We start from the raw sequence: 23,607 nt of genomic DNA on the forward strand, positions 1-23,607 counted from the left end.
ATGTGGGCCCACGTGGGTGGTTCGTTTCTCCCTTCGCCGTATGACATGTGGGCCCGCACGCCACTCGCGCACCGGGCCGTGGTGATGGGCCCGAGTCCGACTCGAACCCGATCTCCTCTCCTCTCTCTTCTCGTCGTGCGCCTCCTCCCCGCGGCGACGGCTTCCGCGAGCCGCGTAAACCCTAACCCTAAATCGGTGAGCGAAGCAGCGGCAGCGGCAGAGGCGGCGGCGGAGGAGGAAGGTGGCGATGGCGGCGAAGCGGGAGCTCTCGAGCACCCTCAGGAACCTCAAGGCGAGGAGGAAATCCCTTGGAAATGTTGCCTCTTATTATATCCGCACGCGTTGCTATCTCGTCTGATGTTTTTATTTTTGTATTTGTGTGCGGGGGGGATGCAGTTTATGCAGCGGGCGGCTGTTGCACAGAAGGTTGAGGAGAAGCCCAAGGTTGAGGCGGCGGCGGCGGCGGAGGAGGAGGTGGTGACGGTGCCTAGCGGAGGTGTTGGCTCGTCGGTTAAAGTCGCTCGGAAGTGGTATGGGGATTGAAAGGCTCGTTTTTTTAATCGTTTATGCTGAGTTGGTGTTTTTAGCATGGTATTAGAGATTTTGACTCTAGGGTAGCATGGGATGTTTTGTATGCTATATAACAAGGTGCGATGAAGAATTGGAGATTATGTTTGAGTTAAGCTGAATCTGTTAGATGAAGATTGTGCCTTTTTTGGGTTTGTTAGATGAGATATCTGGCAAAACCTCCATCTAATTTACTTCTTACCTAATTACAGAGAATTTGGGATTTCTGGCTATGCACCTGGACAAGTACTCGTCTAAGTTCATAGCTAGAAATGAAGTCTTTGTGGGACGGAGGTAGTAGAAATGATACTTTGTGCTTCAGAAACTATAACATTCATGTGTATGTCCATAATTGGATACTTTTTTTTAACGTTTTCTTCCCAGATATGCTTCACACTAATCAGCTAAACATGCATTTGATGTTGTCATGCAAATTCATTTTTTGGGTTTAGTTTTGGACACGCAGTACTTCATTACCAATACCTTTCTTTATACTATATTTGATCTGTCAATGCAGACTAAACCAATACTAACTCTTTCTTCAGCGTAGTTATCATGGAGGGTAATCCACACCCTGGAGCTGCAAAGGGTCGAATGTCATTCCTGAATTTCAACCCATCCATTGATGTGAGATTTCAAGATTATTTTTTTATATCTTGTTATTTGCAATATTGTCGTATTCCCTCACCCAAACCTAGAACTGTAGAAATTAACTCAAGAGGCAACGGATGGCCGCCAATCACAGTTAGCATCACCTAGTAATAATCATCAGGATGGTTCGAATTCCAGCAGGTTAGCTATTTACCAGCTCTTTTCTGTGCTGTAACTGTTGTTAACCTATAGCTAATTTATCTGTTACAAAATATAGATTACCTGTCACAATATGTGGATTAATGTCGTGAGTATGTGCTAAGAGTTATTTAGTTTGGACTTTTGATCATTGAACTGGAAACATAACCAAAGCAGAAGAGCCTGAAGCTCTTACATAGTTACCAGACTTGAGATTATTAACATTCATTTAGTGCACTTCAGCCTTGTGAAAGATGAATCACCTGTTAATAACTTCACTGCAGCTTTGACATCGTGTAAGGTAGAAATCTAAGCTTGAAGTGATTGATTTGTTAAAAAATACACTCGTTGTGGCGCTAATGTTGGATGCAGAGTTACCATTCATTGTTAGTGTATAACTGTATATCACTATATCCGTCATTACTGGTAGCTTGCTCTGAGTAGTTCAGACATTATTGATGTATTGCTATAGTTAACATTATTTGCTAAAAGTAAAGCTTATACAACTAATGCTATTCTGAAGCTTATGAGTTACTGCATATTCACAAATGAGGAAGCTTTTTGCACAAATGGCATGAAAAATCTAGAATGCATACATTTTTGGCACCCAGAAAAAAATTAATGAAATTCTTTAGTAGAATTCTGATTCAGTTCGGTCAGATAAGAAATTAACAAATCACTACTATGCAACACAAAAAGGTGTAGCCTTATGGACACAATTCACCAGGAGAACACTTTCATCTGTACTTTTTATGAAAATGCTAACTACAGCCGCTCAAAATCATTGTGAGGCAATTGAATAGCTTGTGGATGTAATTTTGAGCCGCTCAAAATCATTGTACAAGTTCTTATGTGGCACATATAATTTTGAGCACTTTGAATAGCTTGTGGATGTAATGAATTTTCACGTGATCCCTTTTACAATGGAAATGCAGAACGGATGAAGTATCAAGAACAAGATTTAGTGACTTCAACATTCATAGTTCAGAAAGCATATCTCTGAATGAACTAAAGAGGAAACAGCCTGAGCTTGAAATGGAAACACCACCATCACATAGGCAGCCCAAGACCACAGGTAAGAGTATCGATGGTGATTCATCTTCGCAAAGCAATGGCCGCGGGTCTCACAAGTCAAACAAGCGTGAAAAGCTTGACTGGAATCTTCTTAGACCACGGAAATCAAAATGAAGTCCGGAGTTAGCGTAGCCAAAACTTTGCTCTTGTACCCCATTTGTACTCTCTATCTGATTAGCATTTTCTCCTGTTTCGCGAGTTATCTAGAAAGCTGGTAACCAGTAGTTTATTTACAGTAAAATGTTTGTCCTTGCCTAATCTTGGTTTCAACTGTTCCTCTGTTCTTGATATGTTGTTCACTGCATTACTTTGCTGTAACAAGGTTCTGCAGCAGCAATGAGAAATTACAGTTTTGACAGTGGTTAATGCTGCATCCTGGATATATGTTGGAAGTGTATTTGATTGAGATATGATTGCCTTGCCTTCCTTTGCACCCACAGTTTCATTTGATCTCGTATGATTTACAGTGGATTTGCTTGCGTATATTTCACACTTGGAATTGGAAGCAATTGAACTGCGTGAGAAAGCACGAGATATCCACAAAGGTCCCGTTTGAATATGCTAAAAAGGGATATAAAATTTTGGATACTCTTGGCACACTTTTCAAATTGCAAAACGGTAAATTTCATACGAAAACTTTCTATATGAAAGTTGCTCTAAATTATCAAATTAATCTATTTTTCATGTTTGTAATAATCAAACTCAATTAATCATACGTTAATATCACATCGGTTTATCGGTTTAAGATGAACAATGCCTACCACCTGAATAATCTCTCCCCTTAGGGAAGGCTCTCTCAAGTCTCAACCCAAGGACTCGAACTGGCTGGTCCCACCTGTCATTGGCTTTAATATGGTCGACGCATCGTCCTGAAGGTGTCTGCTTGCTTTTCTTTCTTTTTTTTTTTCTCTCGCTTCCAAGTTACGCCCGCCGTTAAACCCTAGCTCCTTCCCCGGCGGCGGCGGGAGGGGGCAGGAAGCCCGGAGAGATGCCACCGGCGTCTTCGGTTGCGTCGGCGGTGGAGAAGCTTCAGGCGGCGGCGCAGGACGCGGCGAACTCCTCGTCGCGCTCGGCGGCCGCCTTCTCCGAGCAGGCGCACCAGGTCCTCGTGCCCAGGGCCGCAGGGTATACTCTCCTCTCCTCCTCACTTGCCCTCCACCTACTCTAGCTTGAATGTTTTCGCACATTGGAGCTCCAGGTTCAGCTCAATTTCTTGCTTGCCTTGAATTGGTTTGGTGCTGGATTTGCAGTATCGAATGACTCCAATTGCTCCCGATTTGTGCCATGTAGCTACTATCTGAAATAAGCAAACTGCAATTAGGCGTGTTTACAAAAACTGATCAGAGTTTGATAGGGTGATTTGGTATGTTCTATGAAAAGCCATACCGACTGAGGGATTGTAAAATAGGTCAATAGCTCGAAGTTGAGAAGTGCTCTTCGCAATTAGGTGGTGCAGTGTTCAAGTAACTTTTGGCATCACTGGCATATTGAGTTCCTGAATTCAGGAGTATTGCAAGGGCTCGTCTCAAAGTTGAGTGTATTGATATGTTGCAAGGGGTCTGTATTTGTATAGCTCTCGTGTCATACAAGATGCAACCAGAAGAGGCAATGGTGAGTTCAGAAGAATATGAGCAGATTCCATTGTGATCCTAGCAGCTCATTGAGTTCAGAGTAGATAAAATTTTAGTGTCTTTCTAGATCAAAAGCTACGAGGTTTAAGACCGTGAGAGTACTTGATTGTGATTGAGCTGTGTTCAGAATTTCAGTTGGATGAACAGTGAATATATTGATTGTATAACTGTGTTTGAGTTGCAAAATAGCCTAGAGTTTGTGTGCATTGGTGCTGCTGTTACTAAATCTGAAAGCTTAACAGCAAGAGCTAGACATGGTGGCATACCCTATATATATATTCTGCATGCAGCTTTAAGAGCTTATTAAGTAAGTTGCACTGCCTCAGGAAAATTTATTTGGCACAACTTTTCAACATTTGCTATCATTTCCAGGCACTGATACCATTTTATTCATGAACCCTGTGCTCAACTGTCCAACACCTTAGAACCTGACAATAGTTATACTTGTGTTATATTCTGTATTGCAGTCGTGTTGTCTCTCTATCAACTTGTACGAAGATCAGCGCCGTCAGCTTTGCAGTCGGTGTTGTGGTGGGCTTCACATTGAAGAGAAGACTACGCCGGTGGGCTGCTAGGCTGCTGAAAAGAATTAAGGACGATGACTAGTGAAATCTTTTCATGCCATGTTGTTCTCAAGTTCTGTTGAGTGTTGAGAACTATGTTTGGTTGTGCATCGCCCGCAAATTGGAATCCTTTTTACAGTTAGATAAAATCGCAAGCAAGACAAACTTATGGTTTCTAAGCTGTATTACACATATTTTGTAGGTCCGTAAGCCTTAGAATTGCTACTCAGAATGTTTGTTTTCTGATGGGTGATTTACAAATTCTATTTATCCCCCTTTTGATAGAGTACTCAGATTTGTGACAGTTGACTCAAGCGAGTGTACTTTGTTTTACTGGTATACACAATCAACTTAAATATCTTTTAGAAATACAAATTAGAAATAACTAAGATTAGAAATTAGAAAAATAAGCAGAATTTGGAGAAGAGTCTATAGTTTATATAGGAATACAATTCATAACTAACTGAAATTCGAAATTAAAAATAAGTAATATTAGAAAAAACTCTAAAGTCTATATAGGAATACAATTTATAAATAATTGAAATTCGGAATTAAAAAATACAGATATTGGAAAAAAAATAGAGTCTATATAGAAATACAATTATAAATAAAAGATTGGGAATTAGACAAATAAAAATATTGGAAGAAGAGTCCATAGTCCATATAGGAATATAGAACTAAGTGAAAGTTGAAATTAAAAAATAATTAAAAGTAGAGTTTAGAGTCTATATAGAAATACAATTTAGAAAAAAATTTAAAAATTTAAAAAATAAGCAACATTGGGAGAGGAGTCTAGCGTCTATATATGAATAAAATTTATAAATAACTGAAATTTGGAATTAACAAATAAGGAATATTAAAAAAAGGTATAGAGTCCATATACAAATACAATTTATAAATAAATAAAATTAAAAAAAATAAATATTGATAAAAAGGTCTAGAGTCCATACAGGAATACAATTTACCAATAAAGGAAATACAAAATTAAAAAAAGAATATTAAAAGAAGAGTTTAGAGTACATATAGAAATACAATTTACAAATAAGTAAAATGAATATTGGAAGAGGAGTCCAAGGTCCTTATAGGAATAGAATTTATGAATAATGAAAATTCAAAATTAAAATAATAAGAAATATTGAAAGATGAGTCTAGGTCTAGATTGGAATACAATTTATAAATAACTAAAATCTGAAATTATAAAATAATTAATAACTATCATGTATATACAATACAATAAGAATATCACACATTTGTTAGTTTGATCAAGAATTTAAAATTATATTATCATTTTAATTTATTTTAATAAATAGAATATGAAAATATTTATGCTATTATAAGAAAAAAAAATATAACGATGCTAGCCACGCAATCTATGCTAATTAAACGGAGTATAATAAATATAGGTGAGCCAACCATGTATGACTTCCCGATGCAAACATAATGCTTTTCTAAGTGACTTTAGGAAATATTAATCCAATTTAAATATCTGTACGTTAGATGGAACAAGGTACTCTCTCATCAGATGGAGTAATTCTGTACATATGCAAGCAACTTGTAGTTCGTAAACTACAAGTTGGAATTAAAACTTCTTTGTGGAAATCACAAGAACTTAGCCGTGGATAGCACACAACCGGTTCTACAGGAAACCCATCCTACATAGACTTATTTGGAACAGTTTTTAGCTGCTGCATCTTTTCCTAGAGACAGAAATTCTTTCAAACAGGGATTCAGATTCTAAGAAATTGCAGTAGTTGAATTCAGAAAAAGAACTAGAAACTAAAAGTTAGAAAACCCAGTTTTAGATTTTCAGAAGCTGACTACCAACAAGTTGATTCTCAGAATCTTAATCTTCCCAAACAAACCCATAGTAGTACTCCAGTTCACACACAAAGAACATCACAAGCATATCTATACTACTTAAAATATTAATAGTGGTGGTGTCTATTTTCACATCATCTCTACCACCGATATTTAGTATGGATTAAGGTTTGTGAAAATATATAATACCATTTATTAAATGATGTATGGTTGGAGGTGGAAGGATGGTTGAGGGTAGAAAAGAAACAAATTTGAATTAGAAGTGATTGATGGGATAAGTAGTACTTCATTGTAACAACTATTTTAGAATAAAGTTTTGAATCATAGAAATACAACTAATTTGAAACAGAGGGAGTATACTATTGCATCACCTTCATATAAGTCTTTCCTGCTTCACTATTCCCTTTCCCCAATTTTTAAAATCATCTATCTATCTATTATATTATTAAAGGAATAGAAAAAGGAGCCTTCACGTTCGCTCTCATGGCCTAGAAATTCTCACATTAATCGGAAAAAAAAAGAAAAAACAGAGTCCATATAGAAATAGCTAAAATTCGGAATTAAAAAATAAGTAATATTAGAAGAGGAGACTAGAGTCCATATAGAAATACAATTAGGAAATAGCTAAAATTCGGAATTAAAAAATAAGGAATATTAGAAGAGGAGACTAGAGTCCATATAGAAATACAATTAGGAAATGACTGAAATTCGGAATTAAAAATAAGGAATATTAGAAGTAGAGTATAGAGTCCATATAGAAATACAATTAGGAAATAACTTAAATTCGGAATTAAAAATAAGGAATATTAGAAGTAGAGTATAGAGTCCATATAGAAATACAATTAGGAAATAAGTGAAATTCGGAATTAAAAATAAGGAATATTAAAAGTAGAGTATATAGTCCATATAGAAATACGATTAGGAAATAATAGAAATTTGGAATTAAAAATAAAGAATATTAGAAGTAGAGTATAGAGTCGATATAGAAATACAATTAAGAAAAAAAAGAAATTCGGAATTAAAAAGTAAGGAATATTAGAAATAGAGTATAGAGTCCATATAGGAATTTAAAACTAACTAAAATTTGGAATAAACATAATAAAATTAAAAGTAGAGTTTAGAGTCCGTATAAAAATACAATTTACAAATAACTAAATTTGAAATTAAGAAAAATATGGGAAGAAGAGTTTAAGGTCAATATAGAAATACAAATATAGAAATACAATTTAGAAGTAACTAAAATTCGAATTTAAAAATTAAAGAATATTGAAAGATAAGTTTAGAGTCCACATAGAAATACAATTAGAAATAATAAAAATTCAGAAATAAAAAAATAATATTGGAAGAAGAGCATAGAGTCTATGTAGAAATACAATTTACAGAAAATTCAGAATTAAAAATAAGAAATATTAAAAGACGAGTCTAGAGTCCATATAGGTATATAATTTACAAATAACTAAAATTTGATAATAAAAAAAATTAATAACTAATACGTATATAAAATATAATATAAATATTACACATTAGTAGTTTCGTAAAGTTATTGCAAAATTTAAAATTATGTTGTCATTTTAATATATTTGAAGAATATAATGAGAAAACATATATACTATTATGTAAGAGAAAATATAATGATGCTAGCCGCGTAATCTGTACGGGTCACCATGCTAGTTTATTCAATAAAAAAACAACTTAAACTAAATAAATGTCTTTTAATTGATTTGATAAGCTAGAAAGTTAATCTGTTTTGGTTGCAACATAATGAGTCAAAGACACACGTGACAAAAACAAGTGATGTGACCTAAGCACAACGGTGAAGTTGCCGCGTGTAATTTGGCTCCCGTTTCCAACAACTCAACGGATCCGTGAGTCCGTGACTCGTGAGTCAATTGCCATTAGAGATTGAGGGCTTGTTCATTTTGATAAAAAAATATTATTAAATTTTGGCATTATTAAAATTTTAGTATAGTTGCTAAAATTTTAGCAGGATGTCTTATATAGTTACCAAAATTTGGCAGCAAACTAAATATAACCATTTTTTTAGCAACTTTATCAAAATTTGGTAAGGTTAAAAATGACATCAAAGTAAATAGTAAATAGGTCATGAGATCCTCTGTGATCAAATATATCCTCTATGGTCTAAGTAAACAGGTCCTGTGCAAGTTGATGGTGAACTTTGACAGGAGAGAAAGTAGGAGAGAAAGAATAGGTAGAAAGAATCCGCCCGCACCCACCATTCACCTGGCGTCGCGTCCCCTCCTCTGCACCTTTATATACCCTTCGACACCCCCCTCCTCCTCTTCAGATCTCTCTCCTTCCTAGCAAGCTCGATTTCTTAGACCATCAAAGATTAGGATCGAATTCTCAATAAGCTAATCATTCATGGCGGCAGAAGCAGGAGCACTGATGGGTGCTGATCGCCGGGAACCGGAGGCCCGCGGTGGCGCCGCCGCGTTGGGTGCGGTCGGCATAGCCACCGTCTCCGTAGCCACCACTCTGGCCGCAGTGTTCCAGCCGCCGCCGGGTGGCCTCCTCGCCGACACCTTCTACCGCCTCGCGCTCTCCGGGACCTTCCTTGGCGGGATGACCCTGGTCGGCGCTTCGGTCTGGGTGGCCGACAACCCGGCTGCCCGCCGTGCCGCCGGCAAGAAGCTGTTATACACCGCCATCCCGCCGCTCCTCGCCGCCATGGGCTTATCTGTGGCGGCGCTGCTCTGGTAAGTACGGTTCTCGAACAGGCTCCGGTCCGGCCGCACCACTGTCCGCCTATCCATGATCAGAGCAAACAATAATAATTGCCGGCGTCTCTCTCGCTTGCAGGTCGATGTGAAGATGGATATCCTTCTTCCATCTGGTTTGCTTGTTTCCTTCGTTTGCTGCGTCGTGGTTGTGTTTTGTCGTGGTAGTGCATCTTCTGTTGTTGCCAATAGTTAAGAGTCCAATGTTCTGTTCTTATTACTCTGTCTCGTGTGCTTCGATTGATGACCGGCTCAATCGACCAGTGTTCTATGGAGTGTTCATCATATCTCTCGATTTCAATTTCAAGTATATATGGTGCTTCATTTTTTTTAATGAGATGATAAAGTTATGGTGATTGTACTCCTAATTTTCATCTTACTTGCATTCTGCGAATATTGGATTTGGAATACTCCATGGATCCATGCATATCGGCACCGCCGCCGGCGAGCATGGCGCCGTTTCTCCTCACCAATTAATTCATCATCAATTCAATCGCGCCACCGCTGCCGCCCGCTGGTAGTACCATTGTTTCGGTGGCGGTAGGGGACTCGTTCGTTGCCATGGAGGCGGCGTCGTCGCCGGCGTGGCGTCTCTCTGCGCCGCTCGGCGTCGACGCCGACGCCGAATTGTTCTATTTGGAAGCTTCTGGCGCTTCTCCTTCTAGAAGCCATCCTTTCCTCTCTTTTTTTTCGGTTTTTTTGGGTGATACAAGTGGGGAAGGGTGGGCCATACAAGTGGGGCCCACATGCCCCTTGACCTTGTTGTGTTGCGGGCGGCGGCTACGGCCATGGAGATCTCGCGACTCGCGGTCGCGGCCATGTGCCGGTGAGGTCGGCTGCTTCGCCGGCTTCTCCGCCTCCGCATCTACTCCTGATTGATCCCCCCCCCCCCCAACCTATCTCCACTGTGCTATCGCGTTTCCTGCGGACTTGCGGAGGTTGTGGTTGAGGCAGTAGCCCGTGGGGCGGTGATGCGGCGCCGAGATTCCGCTCGTCCACGGATTTCCGGTCGCCATCGCCGGGATTCGTCTTCTCCGGCCAACCCCTCGCCGCGCCGCCCGTCCTCGGCCAGGATCTGGTCGGGATCGCTTGTGGTAGGTGTTGGGCACTTGGGGTTTGAAAGACAGCATCGTTGATGTGCTTTGAGTTCCTGCCTAATTGAGTTATGCTGACTCTGTCGATATCCACATCTTCAGATACTATTCCCATGATCCCTAAAATCCCAGCAGTTGCGTTGCGTGGTAGGTTATGTAAAGCGCATTCCTGTGATGAAAAATATACCCTGGGAGACAGATAGTCAGTTGTATCAAGCGATCCAACACACTAGGTCCCTAAATATTATCGTAGATACCATTTTCTCTTCAGTATTCTGTTTAAAGACTGATATTGGTCTTTGGATGATGTGCTTGTTCATCGCACCAGTTGATCTTTACTATTGGTGCATATTTAGTTCCAAGACGTCGTTTTAGTTAAGCTGCTGAAGCGTTGAGCATCTTGTCATGTTGATCTTCTTATGAGTGGTTCAGGATGGTTTGTTCTGTTTTAATGGAAGTGCAAGAAGGGGCTAACCCCTGCTAATGGGAAGAGAAAAGGATAGTATGTATTTTAGCAACCTACAATTCAATTAGTTCACTAAGCTATTATTTATGGCTGTTATATCCTGTTCTGAGTATTTATTTGTTATACTGTAATGGTATTAATTTCTGGCATTGTTATGCATGATTATATTCGATCATATACAGCTATTAGTAATTCATGTAGTTAGAGCTGAATGGGAGTTTTGCTAGAAAGACATTGCTTCTTTCAACGACCCTTATGCAAACAAAATTAAAGTGCCAGTTTCTCTGTTGTGCTGATTCCCATTGTTACATAACTGAAACTTAAGTAATTGCAAAATTTGATGGAACTCATATATTCTTCTACTCTTATAATAAGGGAGGTTTGTATGTAGCTACACTCATGCTATATGCATGCGCTCTGTCTATCTGACTTTTGTATTTATATTTGTATACAAGACATTGAGGTCAACTAAAATTCTATGCCAAATGGCACAGCCATATTTCATACATGAATATGGCTATCTCTTTGCCTGGTAGGTTATGAAATGTGAACTCTATGTGTTTATTTTGATGTGAAATGGCCTCAGGGCAACTCATTTTGATGTATGAGTATACATGTCAATCCACACAGTAGGTCCTGAGATATTTTATTAATGACCTTTTCACTTTTCACCATCCTTCACTTGTTAAACTTCTGAGAATATGCTCTGGTTGATAGTAGTTAGTGTCCGTGCTTTGACTTATTGCCGAACCCTTGAGAGCATCTTGTAATGTTCAACTCTTATGAATTGTTGATGATGACCTTTTCTCTTCTGATGAATAGGATGAATAGCAGCATGGCAACCCAAGGGCCAAGGCCAGAGCACTAGGGCCTAGAGGCATTCCTAGAAACTTGGAGCAAACGAAGAAAGGTAGCAGAACCAGTGTAGAGGAGGCATTAGGAGAAATCTTAAGGACATTTGGTTACTTTGAAATACCATAATGCGTCTCATAAAAAATATTCTAATTTTAAAGTTTGTACTATGTAATAGGTGGTTAAATGCTGTTCTTCTGAGTGATGGAGTTGCAGATTGTAAATCAGTCTTTACTTATACAAACGATGGGCCAATCATTGGCTTGTTCTCGTCTTTTTTTTTTTTGGTCAAAATGAATTGGAATAGCAGGAGCCTTTGAAGTGTAAATATAACAGAACGAGTAGGTAAATTTTAATATAATTCCAAAAGAATCATCATCGTTGTGTCATTTTCTTTTTCATGCAATGAACAACAGATTTGTATATATGTATTTTTACCATCAGTAACAGTCCTTTATTAATGCATAGTATGTTGTTCTGCTTTTCTGTAGGGGGACGTTGAGTTGTAAGAACTAAGAAGACCAGATGCATCTGCTCAGATTTTACAGGCCTGTATAACCAGTAAACGAGTGGCAAAAGAAAATGTCTCGCGGCCGTGTCTGGTACATAACTTTGCCAGGAGATCTATCTGTTGATGCACACAGGCTGCCATGGCATTGTTACCCAGTTGCTCTTACATGCATTTCTGCTGGCATAAGATGGAGGTTCTGTTGTTGAACCTGGAACACAACCGGTGCTCAGAAGAATTTCGTATCACCACAACCTATCAGGATTTGATCGAGCAATTTGGTATGTTCATACACATTTGAGCAATTGTACAGTACTCCGAAGTTGGTGTTTTCTATCATCTGGTAATTGTGGATCACTGGCATATCGAGGAATTGTGGATCACTGACATATGGAGGAATTGTGGATCACTGGCATATTGAGGAATCAACCTGACGTATAATATTCAGGGTGTCTTTTTGTATACGTGGAGACTGTTGTGTATGCCATTTTTCTGGAAGGTCATGTAGTATCAACATATCCGTATCGCCGTACCAGTATCACATATCCGTGCATCACAAATAACCATATTATTTTCTATATCGATATTTATGATTAAATTGAGTTAAGAATTTCTTTTGTTGTGCGGATAACTGCACTGATTGCAAATCTGCCAATGAGTACCAAAATATTCGTGATTTAGTGCATTGTGTTGCTGTGACTGAATCTGAAAGTTTGGCAGCTAGAATGAATACCAAGTATTGTTGTGCATATCCCCGTGGAATAAGTCTATTTTACCTCCATCATTGAATGGTTTCCTTTAACCACAAAACCGGGTATTACGTCATCTTCACAAACCAGTGCAAATTACCTTCTTCAGTGGTTTGACAATCGGTTTTTGTTGACGTGGTGCTTGATTGCAGTTGACTCGCCGAGTTGGCAGGTGGGACCCACATGTCAGCGACTTCCACCTCATATCATGCTTTTCTCCCCTTCTCTTTCCTTTCTTTAATCTCCCTTCTCTCTTACCTTACAGCAGCAACAGAGGCCATGAGGGCTACGGTAGTAGTGAGCCGGATTTGAGGGTGGCGGCAACGACGAAGAAGGGAAAGGAGGATGCGGAGACGAAATAGCAATAGCAGCAGGAAGCGACTGCAGCAGCGAGAGAGAGGAGGTTGTGGCGGCGGCGGCGAAGCGGAAGCAGCAGGTGGCTGCTGTGGCGGTGAGGGAGAGGAGGCTGCGGAGACGACAGCGTGGAAGCAGCAACAACAGCAGGCGGTGGCGTCGAAGTGGAAATAATAGGTGATTGCAGTGGCGGTGATGGAGATGAGGTTGCTACGACAGCGAGGGAGAGGAAGTGGCGGCATCGAAGCAACAGTAGTAGGCGACCGCGAGGAAGAGGAAGTGGCGGTATCGAATCAGCAGTAGCAGGCGACGGTAGTGACGACATCGACGCAGTGGAATGCGCGGATACTCTCGATGGCTTCCTCATCTCCCTCCTCTCTTCCTCGCCGGCCACCGACCGTGCTACCGCCTTGCTTGGCGATCACTGGCTGTTGTCGTCGGCTTCGTCTCCGGCCACCACCACTGCAGCAACTTGGGACCAACCTGAGACTAGTGTAAATGGAGTGGTATGTGTAAGTGGGCCCGTCTATCGGATGGGCTGGGCTACGCGGTTGTAGAGGTAGGGATGTTACACGACCGACGGTCTTCCTCGTTGGGAGAACCAGATTGGGAAAAAAGGAAAGAGAGGATAGAGAAGGAGGAACAAATGTTTCACTGACAGGTGGGTCCCACCTATCATGTTGGTAAAACCCGCTTTCTGAACTACCGAAGTAGTCGATTTGCACTGGTTTTTAAAGATGAGAGAGATGCTATACCTAGTTTTGTGGTTGAGGGAGATGATTCAATTAGGAGTAAGAGATGAGAGAGGAAAAGTAGACTTATTCTTATCTCCGTAGCCCGGACGTGATCCAACTACTGAGCTCGGACAAATTACGCGGTCTGACTAAGGTGGGTCTAGTTCTCGAACGTTCGCATCTCGCAAACAGATCAATAGGTTTATCGTTGTCGGTTCTAACGACGTGTTTAAGCTCTTACTATATACCCCCTCCGTCCTATAATATAAGAGATTTTGACTTTTTTGCTTGCACTGTTTGACCATTTGTCTTATTAAAAAAAATTAATATTTGCTGCTAGTGAACGCTCCAACACCTCTCGTTCCAACCATCCTTACGTGATTTCCGGCGCGCGTGCAACGCTGGGAGCTACTCAAGCCAGCCCATGGGTTTAAATCTACCTTTTCTCTCCATCCCAGGCCTTAGCCCAACAACACCTTGGTCAACCCAAAACATATTTATACCTAGACTATATATATACATACAAATTTAAACAATGCAACAGTGTGTAATCTCTTTCTAAAAAAAATATTTATATGTGAAAAAAAATCTATACATAGAAACTTTATACAAAGATATTTTATACATATAAACTTTATACATAGAAAGTTTCTGCATATAAATTTTGCACCTATAAAATTTGCACATATAAATTTCAAACATATTAAAAGAATTGCAAAAACTTTATTTTAAGATCATTAAGGCCCATTAAGACCCATATGCCACTCCAGAGAAAAATAACAAGCCATGTGCTTGTTTTCACGATTTCACGTGTACTAGTGTTTTCGTTTTTTTGGGTAGGAGCATGCAGGCCGCAGGGCGGATAGAAAAGGAAAATCAAGCGGGAATCTAAAAACGGAAATCCGGATTCCTTCGCTGACTTCGCTACCCGCGAACGTTCGCGCATTGGAATAAGGCTTGCAGAAACTTTTTCTTAAAAACATCACATTAAATATTTGGACACATGCATAGAGTATTAAATATAAATAAATTTAAAAACTAATTGTACAGTTAGGGGAGCACAAGACGAATCTTTTGAGCCTAATTAGTCCATGATTAGCTATAATTGCTACGTAACCCACATATACTAATGGCGGATTAATTAGGCTCAAAAGATTCGTCTCGCGGTTTCCAGTCGAGTTATGAAATTAGTTTTTTTCATTCGTGTTCAAAAACCTCTTTCGACATCAGTCAAACGTTCGATATGACACCCAAAACTTTTATTTTCGCGAACTAAACAGGCCCTAAGTCAATTTGCTGTCCCTCGAATTTACGTTGAGTCTGATAGATTACCAGATTTGCCCTTTGTACTGCTTAGACCTCCCCAGAAAACGTGTCACCTCGTGACCCCGTCCAGTCCCGCAGGGGCAAAACCGTCCTTCAGACTCTCCTCCTGATTCGGCGCCGCCCATCAGTCCATCCGCCCCAGAGGCCCCCACCCCCCAGGTCTCCCCCTCCATTCGCATCGATAAAACCAGCCCGAGCCGCGCGTGATCCCGACGTTTCTGTAGCTTGATCTTTCTAGCATCTCTGCTACTGCTAGTAATTGGCAAGCTCCAGCCTCCAACCTTCTCAATTCCCTAGCTTTGATTCTGAATAATAGGAAGACCCACACATCGGAGATGATGGTTGACAATATTGCTCGCCGGGAAGCGGAGGCCGACGGCGGTGCTTCCAAGATCGCGGCGGCGCTGGGGCTGTTCGGCGTCGCCACGGCCTCTCTGATCATCAACCTGGTCGCCGCGTTCGACCCACCGCAGGGCTTCGCTGAAAGCGCCTGCTACCACCTCGCTCTTGTGGGGTCCTTCCTCGCCGGAATGGGCCAGGTTGGCGCGGCCATCTGGGTCGCCGACGACCCACGCAGCTACCGTGCCGCCGTCGGCAAGAAGATCATGATCGCCTCCATCGCGCCGCTCGTCGTCGCCATCGGCCTCACCGGAGAGGCACTGCTCTGGTAATTCCACTACACGTACCAACACCATGGATCGGAGCGAGTGTATCTTGTACTACTATCTTACTTAGTGGAGTCGCGTGATAGTGTGATGATGCTTCTTACTTGATGTTTTTGTCTACTGGCTACTGCTGTTTGTGTTAGTTGATCAATGCTTGGATTGATGAATATTTGATGTAAATTTTAAGTCCATACTATTGTGTACTACAATCAATGAAAAATTTCTCAAAAAAAAAAACTGCTAATGAGGGGAACAGAGTATATGGAATTTTGGAGTACTCCAATTTTCACTGACGCCGGCGAGCATGCGCTTCCTGATCACCAATTCAAGGTGCACTTCCCGCCGCCGCCGGCGGGGGTATTTACCGCTCCGGCGACGGTGGTGCGGCCGGCATGCCGCCGCCTTGTCCTCCCTGGGGAAGCAGCCGCTGTGAGCCTGTGACTCATGCAACGGCCAAAAGGGCACTCTGTTTTTTTTTTAAAGATTCTGATGGAATTGTTGGAAGGGGGAGTAGGCCATATTTAAGTGGGCCCCACATGCTAAAAATTTTCCCCAAAAAGGGAAGGGAGGAGTAGGAGATATCATAGGAGCGGCGGCCATGGCGCCTTCGCCTGTCCCGCCCACTCCATGTCTCTGTCTCGCTGCTGCGGCGCCTTTTCTACACCAGCTTGCCCCCACCTCTCCGTCTCAATTCGCGCGTGCGGCGGTGACACGGCGCGCGAGATTTCGCTCCGGCTCGGCCACGATCTGACCTCGTCGGCGCCGGCGGAATCCTCCGTCTTCCGCGGCCACCCCCTCGCCGCGAACCTGCGCCGGGAGGACCTGGTTGGCATCGCCGTTGGCCGTCGCGTCTGTGCTATTGCAACAGATTTGTGGATAGTACTTCATCCGTTTTAAAATACTTGAAACCGTTGACTTTTTAGCATATACTTGACCGTTCGTCTTATTTAAATACTTTTATGAAATATGTAAAATTATATGCCCACATAAAAATATATTTAACAATGAATCAAATGATAGAAAAAAATTAATAATTACTTAAATTTTTTGAGTAAGATGAACGGTCAAACATGTGCTAAAAAGTTAACGGCGTCAAATATTTCGAAACGGAGGAGTATGTGTTTTTTTTGTTTTTTTTCCATTGGAGGCGTTGACTTGGAAGAACATCAGAGTACCAGAGCCACATCTGTTCCGATTTTGGAGGTTCATACATTACAGGTATCTGCTTGCCCTTACATAGTTACGTACATGCATTTTTCACTGGCAAATAATAATCCTTGGGTGATGATGATCCTGTTGTTGAACCCTTGAACTGAAAGACAACAGGTACTTAGGGGAATTTCGTAGGGTGTGATAGCCTATCTTACAATTTGATAGGGCAATTTGGTATGTTCGGTGAAAATTCTGTAGACATTTGAACAATTGTTTGGTGCTGCGTTTTCTGTCCTCTGGTAATTGTGAATCACTGGCATATTCAGGAACCAAGCTTTTGTATATTTGTCATGCTCTTGTATTTGTGCACATGTGGATGTGGAGGCTGGTGTGTGTATGACAATTTCCTGGCATGTCATGTAATCGGAAGCATTGTTTCGGAGAGGGAAGGGCAATCTCCTTTCTAATAGGCATTTACAGGTTTGCTTGTGTTCAGACTTCAGACTAGTTACTAGAAAATGGTGCGCCAGTTGACGCACCTAGTACTTTTATAGCCTGTATATAACACTCGTATGTAACACTTACGACTTATTTAGAACATATATTTATTAGTTTTCAAGGTATCCTATAATTTTTAATTCTGTCAATTTTATCCGTTTTTAAGAACTCATGAAAAATAGACTGTATATATTTTCTATGGTTTGTTTAGAACACAATAATTTTGCACAGTCAACTGCTAGTTCAATTATCGTAAAATTTATTTGGGATAGAGAGTTTAGTTTTGTACTAACTTCTCGAAGGTCAAAATATTTCTAAATATCTTAAGGAAATTTGATGTATTTTGGTAAAAAAAAACCCACAAATCTGATTTTTTTTCTTTACCTCTGCATAATGTTTAGTGTCTCTCTGGGAGGGGTATGTGTAAAAACATCTTAATTTACCCAATCGAGTTTCATATGCACACCACATAGCAAATTTTAGTTTGATATAGCACATGAATTACATAGCAAAATTACTTGTCCAACTTATAAACAAAAGCCTACTTATTAATAAGTTTTATCTTATGGCTATTTATAAATACTACAAACCGAGGGCCTATTTGTACATTTAAATTTTGAGAGGAAAAAAAGATCAGAGTCACACCCTTTATAAATGACCCTCGGCTAATAGGCCTATTTGTACATTTAAAATTTTGAGAGGAAAAAAGAATCAGTCACGCCCTTTATAAATAGCTCTCGGCCAAAACGAAGTATTATCAAATCGGAGGGAGTAGTGTTGAACAAATCATTCTTCCTAATAAAACTTATTGTTTTTCTCCACCATTCTCTGTCTCTTATTTTTGTTTCCTCCCCGCTGCCCAAGCTACTATATTGTTCGGAAGGCTGATATGCGGCTGCGGCTGTACAACCAACCTTGTCTTTGCTTCTTTGAACATGCATGTTGACAGCCATAGCACATGCTGCATTGCTGCCAAACAGGTCTATTGTACTAAACCAAGCCTATATGACACATGCCGGCGAACTCCCCCTCTAAAAAGTTACCGAGGCAAAAAGAAACGAAAAAAGAAAACTAAATAGAGAGACATATTGTTTCGCTTGTACCACCGGTACACCGCTACTTTGATCCTAAAAAACTGAACACACTCTAACACCCAATAGGGGATACCTGTCCAATTTTGATGAGGGTGAAATGTTAACCAATCAGCTTGTGCGGAGTGCGATCAGCTTTAGATTAACTGATAATAGCTTATATTGAAAAGTATAGTTTGTTTTTACTTCAACATTTTTTAAGTGTAAATATGATACTATCTACCAATTGGCAAAGTCTAGAGTCGTATTTTTAAACATTTAACACCGTTTTCATGTTAAATTATTATTTTCCTATTCTTTTTTAATTTTTATCATGAGATTTTGTATTTTATTAAGTTTATTATAGCGTGAAATCTGTTAATAACTAACAATTTATTTTATTTCTTCTCTCACCAACTACTGATATTCCCTACTGCCCTGGCAGGGAGCACCACTGGGAATAGAGCAGCAGCCAGCTCCTTTTTATTATTTTTTTATTAGCCCAGATGAATAAAAACGGCACAGGCCTAGGCATGGCCCAAATCGCATGCGTGGCTGCCCCGGAATACCGCTCGAAGGGGCGAGAAGATGTGCGCTAGCGCGTTAGAAAGCGATTTTTTACCATCGTAATTTGCATATTTATCTTAACCTTTTTTAATCAAGTAGAACCGTAGAAGGATTAGGAGGCCACATGGCACGATTTTAGAGGAGGTAATCCTAGAACCAGGTAGTGCCACGTGGCCCTATAAGAGGCCCGAGATCGCACCCTGAAATCGTATATAAAGATAACCATATGCTATTTTCTATATCGATGTTTATGGTTAAATTGATCTAAGAATTTGTCTTGTTGTGCGGATAACTGCACTGATTGCTAATCTGCCAATGAGTGCCAAAAATATTCTTGATTCAGTGCATTGTGCTGCTGTGACTGAATCTGAAAGTTTGGCAGCTAGAATGAATATCGATCAATGTTGTGCATATCCCGCGGCCCGGACATGGTCCAACTACCGCAGTCAGGTCAGGCCCAACTAAACTTGGATGGCAACTAACTGTAGCGATCCAGATTCACGGTCACCAATGGAAAAAGTCCACTTAGACTCCCTTAATTGTTCACCGAATCTAATTCGTGACTCTTAACTGGAAAACCGGGTAAGATGACTTCCCGAATTATTGAAACCAATGTAATTTGACTCCTCCAGCGGTTTTGGAGGGCGGTTTTTGCTAACGTGGCAGCGCTGACGTGGTTTTCATTCCACATGGCGTTTATGTAGCATTAGAATTAAAAAAATATCTATGGGACTCACACATAAATATATTGTGGGACCCACCGACATGTGGGGCCCACATGTCATCCTTTCTCCTTCCCCTCTTCCTCCTCCCTCTCTTCCTCTCTCTTTTCTTTCCCCCTTTTCTCTTCCCCCTTCGAACGCATCACCGTCACATCGGCCACCTCCTCTCCTCTCCCATTGTTGCCGTCGCGCCGGCTGCCTCTCTCCCCCTCTCCTGCCGCCACCGCCAGCCGCCGCTTCCCTATCTGCCGCCGCACCTGCTTGACTGCTCGAGAGAATCAAGGAGAGAAGAGGAAAAAAAAGAAAGGAGAGATGTGGGATCCACACCATTTTCTCTCACTTACATGTGGGCTCGACATATTTATTTTAATTTTTTTGTTGACTAGGCTGCCACGTCAGCGAAACTAGGCATCTATACTGCCTCGGGACTTTTTTTGGATGGTTTTACATAGTTTAGGGGTATACATTTATGGTATTGCGGTTAGGGGACCTCAAACAGACTCGGCGTAAAGCTGAGAGATGGCTGATGAACTTATTTCTCTCCCGGGTGCCTGGCCCAAGCGGGCGCTGAATCATGTGTAGCTTGTGCAGTTCTTTTTCTACCGGTTATTTGTTTGCCTCTTGATGCGATATACTGCACTACTCGGTATACACTAGTTTGCTCTATATTTTGAATTTTCCATGTTTCTGCATTTCAAATGTGCAATGGAATAATTAAAAATGATTCATCGAATGGAAACTATTGACTGTGAGATTTTGCTACATGATTATGGGTTTTCTGCTGCTTCTTTTTTTTTTTTTTTGCCGCTGATGCCTTATAGTTTTTTCATGGGAGAGAATTAGGGAAGGCAATTTCCCTCACGGGGCCTGGTCCCCTGAGGGGACCCGACCCTACGGGGGCGGGGGGCGGGGACGGGTTAAGTTTTTGACCCGCGGGGGAGGCGGGGGCGGGCCCCGCATTTTTACGAGGAGGGGACGGGGGAGACAGTTCACCCGCGGGGTCCGTGGGTATATATTAACCCTTAAAATGTAGCACATAGAAGAGCCAAAAGAGCCCAACCCGATAAAATAAAGATAAAATGAAAAGGAACCCTAGCCTTATCCTCACCAGTGTCTTCCCAACTCCCCTCCTGGCTCCCGTACGCATCATCCACCGGTGGAAGCGGTGCTAGGGGCCAGGGCGCACGAGCACACGACGCACTTCTTTGGATCTCGCCGGCGCCGGTCGCCCTCTCCCCTCCCCTCCGGCCTTCCGAGTCCCATCCTCTCCAATATCCCTCTCCGGCTCTCCCTCAGGTCTGCCAATGAGGCGACGATGCACAGGCGCACGGGCGGGGCGAGGACGCCGTCGAGAGGCGAGGGTGTGGCGCACAGGCGTGGCAGCCGGCGAGGGGACCGACGTGGCGTCCGGCGAGCAGCGAGGGGATAGGTGCGCATGAATCGAATGATGGATCAATGTGTTCTTGGCTTCTTGCTGAATTTTTTGATGCTATTTATTTTTATGGTGTTAATTATGTACAATATTTGTTCTTGCCGAATTGATGATTGTCTTGTAATTTTTGTGCTGATTGGATGGAGATGCTACCTAATGCAGGGCCCCGGTCGGGTTGCGGGGCCCCGGAGGGGTCGGGGATAGGGGATGATGTCGGGGGTCGGGTATACCTGGCCAAATGGGCCGTGCCAAGCCGGGCCGGCCCGAGCACGGCAGTACTGTAGCCGCTCAGGCCCAGCACGGCACGCCAGCCTATGGGCCGTGCCAGCACGGCCCGTTATCCCGTGCCGTGTTTGGGCTGACGCCTCAGCCCGTGGACCGGCACGACACGGCACGTTTACTGTAGCATATCGGCACGGCACGGCCCAGGCATGGCACGGCCCACCGGCCCATTTATTTTTCCTACGATTTTCTAATTTTTCCCATATATTTCTCATATTTTTTATTTTTTTTCTACATTTTATCTTATTTGTACCATATATTTTATGAAATATTCCTAAATTTTCCTCACATTTATCCTATATTTATAATGTTTTCCTTTATATTATGTTTTTTCTGCCTTTTTTCTTTTTTCCCCTCAAATTTCAATTTTTATGGGCCACATGTACTAGTGGGCCGGCTACCAGCCCACGGTCCGCTACAGTAGCCGTGCCGGCCCGGCACGGCCCAGCACCTCCTTGGGCCGTGCTTGGGCCGAGGCCTTGGCACGTGGGCCGGCACGGCACGGCCTGCTACAGGAGCCGTGCCTAACGGGCCGTGCCCTAGTGGGCCGTGCCGTCAGTGTGCCGTGCTGTGCTGGGCCGGGCCGCCCGTTTGGCCTGCTATGGGGTCGGGTGCGGGGCCGTTTCAGCCCAACCCGGCCCCGCCCTGCCCCGTTGCCATCCCTAGAGAGAATATGATAGGTGAGCCCACTAATTTTTAAAATATAATCGTTGAATGTTGCGCGTACGTCATGTAGAACAAAACCACTTCAGATTGAGAGGGGTGAGGGGTAATTTGGTTTGAGTAGTTGGGTGTATCAAAATATCTGGTATTCGAGATCATGGGTTAGTTAGGTCGACTGCAATAATTCAACGGTTAATTCGAACATCTTCCTCTTATAATATTATTTTGGGAGTTCAACAATCAATTTACCATGTTTTCACGGTTCGCTTAATCCCATAAGGGATTAGGGGGATTAATTCCATGTTGCAATAGCAGTTGGGTGAAGGATTAAACAAACAAGACCTGAGTGGCTAGGTGGGTACTACATTTTGCAGTTATGGCTAGTTCTATGTGTCGGTTGATTTTATCAGCCCAATTCTTGGGAGGAGATAATACTACCTAGCGGTTTTTACCAATCAAGAAAGGAAGATATAATTATTGGTATAAAAACTAATTTGAATCCTACTCGCTCTGTTTCAAAATATTTGACACCGTTGACTCTTTAGTACGTTTTTGACCATTCGTTTTATTTAAAAAAATTTAAGTAATTATTTATTCTTTTTATATCATTTGATTCATTGTTAAATATACTTTCATGTGCACATATAGTTTTACATATTTCACAATTTTTTTAATAAGACGAATAGTCAAATATGTGTTAAAAAGTCAATGGTGTCAAATATTTTGAAACGGAGGAAGTATTTGAGGATACGCCCTCGTGAAAATGAAAGAAAAAGGAGAGATAGAGAGGAAGTTCTAAGTCTCGACAAATCCTAAAACCCTAATGTACTCATCCGATCAGGAGATGTTTGGAAGATGTTCGTGTGTGGTGGTCTCCAGATAGTGCCATTGGCGCCCCGAGGGACTTCGCTTCACCAACTAAAAACATTCGGCGCGACGGCGACCTCAAGCATGTTAAATCGGCGTCTATGCTTCCCTTGTAGCAGAACCGAAGAAAGAAGAAAACAAGGAAGAACAACAAACGGAATAAATCAAAGTTGTTGGAATATAAAGTGAATTACCCACATTTTCTTATTAGTTTAAGCTTTTGGATTAAATTGGTCGGCGTATACAACTTAATGTATAAGTGATTGCTATTGACTACAATGGCTTTGCTAGGCACTAGAATTCAATACAAGTGATTGCGATTGACTACAATGGCTTTACTAAATACAAGTGATTGCGATTGACTTATCGGTTAGATAAATTTTCGCATTGAACAAAAGATGATCGTATATAGACTAAGGTTGTGTT

General features: G+C 41.6%; 4 protein-coding genes across 9 annotated transcripts; all 4 read left to right on the forward strand.

Moving 5' to 3' along the window:
- The first annotated feature begins 90 nt into the window (after positions 1 to 90).
- Positions 91 to 2,838, forward strand: LOC127765361 (uncharacterized). Its single transcript, XM_052290245.1, has 5 exons — positions 91 to 292; positions 397 to 530; positions 1,113 to 1,194; positions 1,274 to 1,359; positions 2,292 to 2,838. The coding sequence occupies exons 1-5, from the start codon at positions 248 to 250 to the stop codon at positions 2,542 to 2,544; spliced, it is 600 nt and encodes a 199-aa protein (XP_052146205.1). The 5' UTR covers positions 91 to 247; the 3' UTR covers positions 2,545 to 2,838.
- Positions 2,839 to 3,311: 473 nt separating this feature from the next.
- Positions 3,312 to 4,908, forward strand: LOC127768398 (uncharacterized). Its single transcript, XM_052293982.1, has 2 exons — positions 3,312 to 3,555; positions 4,529 to 4,908. The coding sequence occupies exons 1-2, from the start codon at positions 3,419 to 3,421 to the stop codon at positions 4,665 to 4,667; spliced, it is 276 nt and encodes a 91-aa protein (XP_052149942.1). The 5' UTR covers positions 3,312 to 3,418; the 3' UTR covers positions 4,668 to 4,908.
- A 3,855-nt stretch (positions 4,909 to 8,763) lies between these two features.
- On the forward strand, positions 8,764 to 12,780 carry LOC127760250 (uncharacterized). 6 transcript variants are annotated; one of them, XR_008015057.1, is made up of 3 exons: positions 8,764 to 9,159; positions 11,563 to 11,937; positions 12,084 to 12,780. XR_008015057.1 is itself a non-coding variant. In XM_052284475.1 (3 exons), the coding sequence occupies exons 1-2, from the start codon at positions 8,825 to 8,827 to the stop codon at positions 11,606 to 11,608; spliced, it is 381 nt and encodes a 126-aa protein (XP_052140435.1). In that variant the 5' UTR covers positions 8,764 to 8,824; the 3' UTR covers positions 11,609 to 11,650; positions 12,084 to 12,780. The 6 variants fall into 6 exon arrangements, 2 of the variants coding, with proteins under 2 accessions (XP_052140435.1, XP_052140436.1); XM_052284475.1 differs by having other exon boundaries at positions 11,563 to 11,650; XR_008015058.1 differs by lacking the exon at positions 8,764 to 9,159 and adding an exon at positions 9,904 to 10,274.
- A 2,690-nt stretch (positions 12,781 to 15,470) lies between these two features.
- On the forward strand, positions 15,471 to 16,075 carry LOC127760642 (uncharacterized). Its single transcript, XM_052284931.1, has one exon. The coding sequence runs from the start codon at positions 15,599 to 15,601 to the stop codon at positions 15,932 to 15,934; it is 336 nt and encodes a 111-aa protein (XP_052140891.1). The 5' UTR covers positions 15,471 to 15,598; the 3' UTR covers positions 15,935 to 16,075.
- The last annotated feature ends 7,532 nt before the right edge of the window (positions 16,076 to 23,607 follow it).

The sequence above is a fragment of the Oryza glaberrima genome, chromosome 1 (assembly GCF_000147395.1).
Source record: "Oryza glaberrima chromosome 1, OglaRS2, whole genome shotgun sequence".
In the NCBI taxonomy this organism is placed as follows: domain Eukaryota; kingdom Viridiplantae; phylum Streptophyta; class Magnoliopsida; order Poales; family Poaceae; genus Oryza; species Oryza glaberrima.

What these genes read in the sequence shown, in the direction of transcription:
- LOC127765361 (XM_052290245.1), top strand. Translation starts at nt 248, where the DNA reads ATGGCGGCGAAGCGGGAGCTCTCGAGCACCCTCAGGAACCTCAAG. An exon ending in GCACCCTCAGGAACCTCAAG is followed by an intron (nt 293 to 396) that starts GCGAGGAGGAAA and finishes GGGGGGATGCAG; the next exon opens with TTTATGCAGCGGGCGGCTGT. An exon ending in GTTAAAGTCGCTCGGAAGTG is followed by an intron (nt 531 to 1,112) that starts GTATGGGGATTG and finishes CTCTTTCTTCAG; the next exon opens with CGTAGTTATCATGGAGGGTA.
- LOC127768398 (XM_052293982.1), top strand. Translation starts at nt 3,419, where the DNA reads ATGCCACCGGCGTCTTCGGTTGCGTCGGCGGTGGAGAAGCTTCAGGCG. An exon ending in CTCGTGCCCAGGGCCGCAGG is followed by an intron (nt 3,556 to 4,528) that starts GTATACTCTCCT and finishes TCTGTATTGCAG; the next exon opens with TCGTGTTGTCTCTCTATCAA.
- LOC127760250 (XM_052284475.1), top strand. Translation starts at nt 8,825, where the DNA reads ATGGCGGCAGAAGCAGGAGCACTGATGGGTGCTGATCGCCGGGAACCG. An exon ending in TCTGTGGCGGCGCTGCTCTG is followed by an intron (nt 9,160 to 11,562) that starts GTAAGTACGGTT and finishes TCTGATGAATAG; the next exon opens with GATGAATAGCAGCATGGCAA.
- LOC127760642 (XM_052284931.1), top strand. Translation starts at nt 15,599, where the DNA reads ATGATGGTTGACAATATTGCTCGCCGGGAAGCGGAGGCCGACGGCGGT.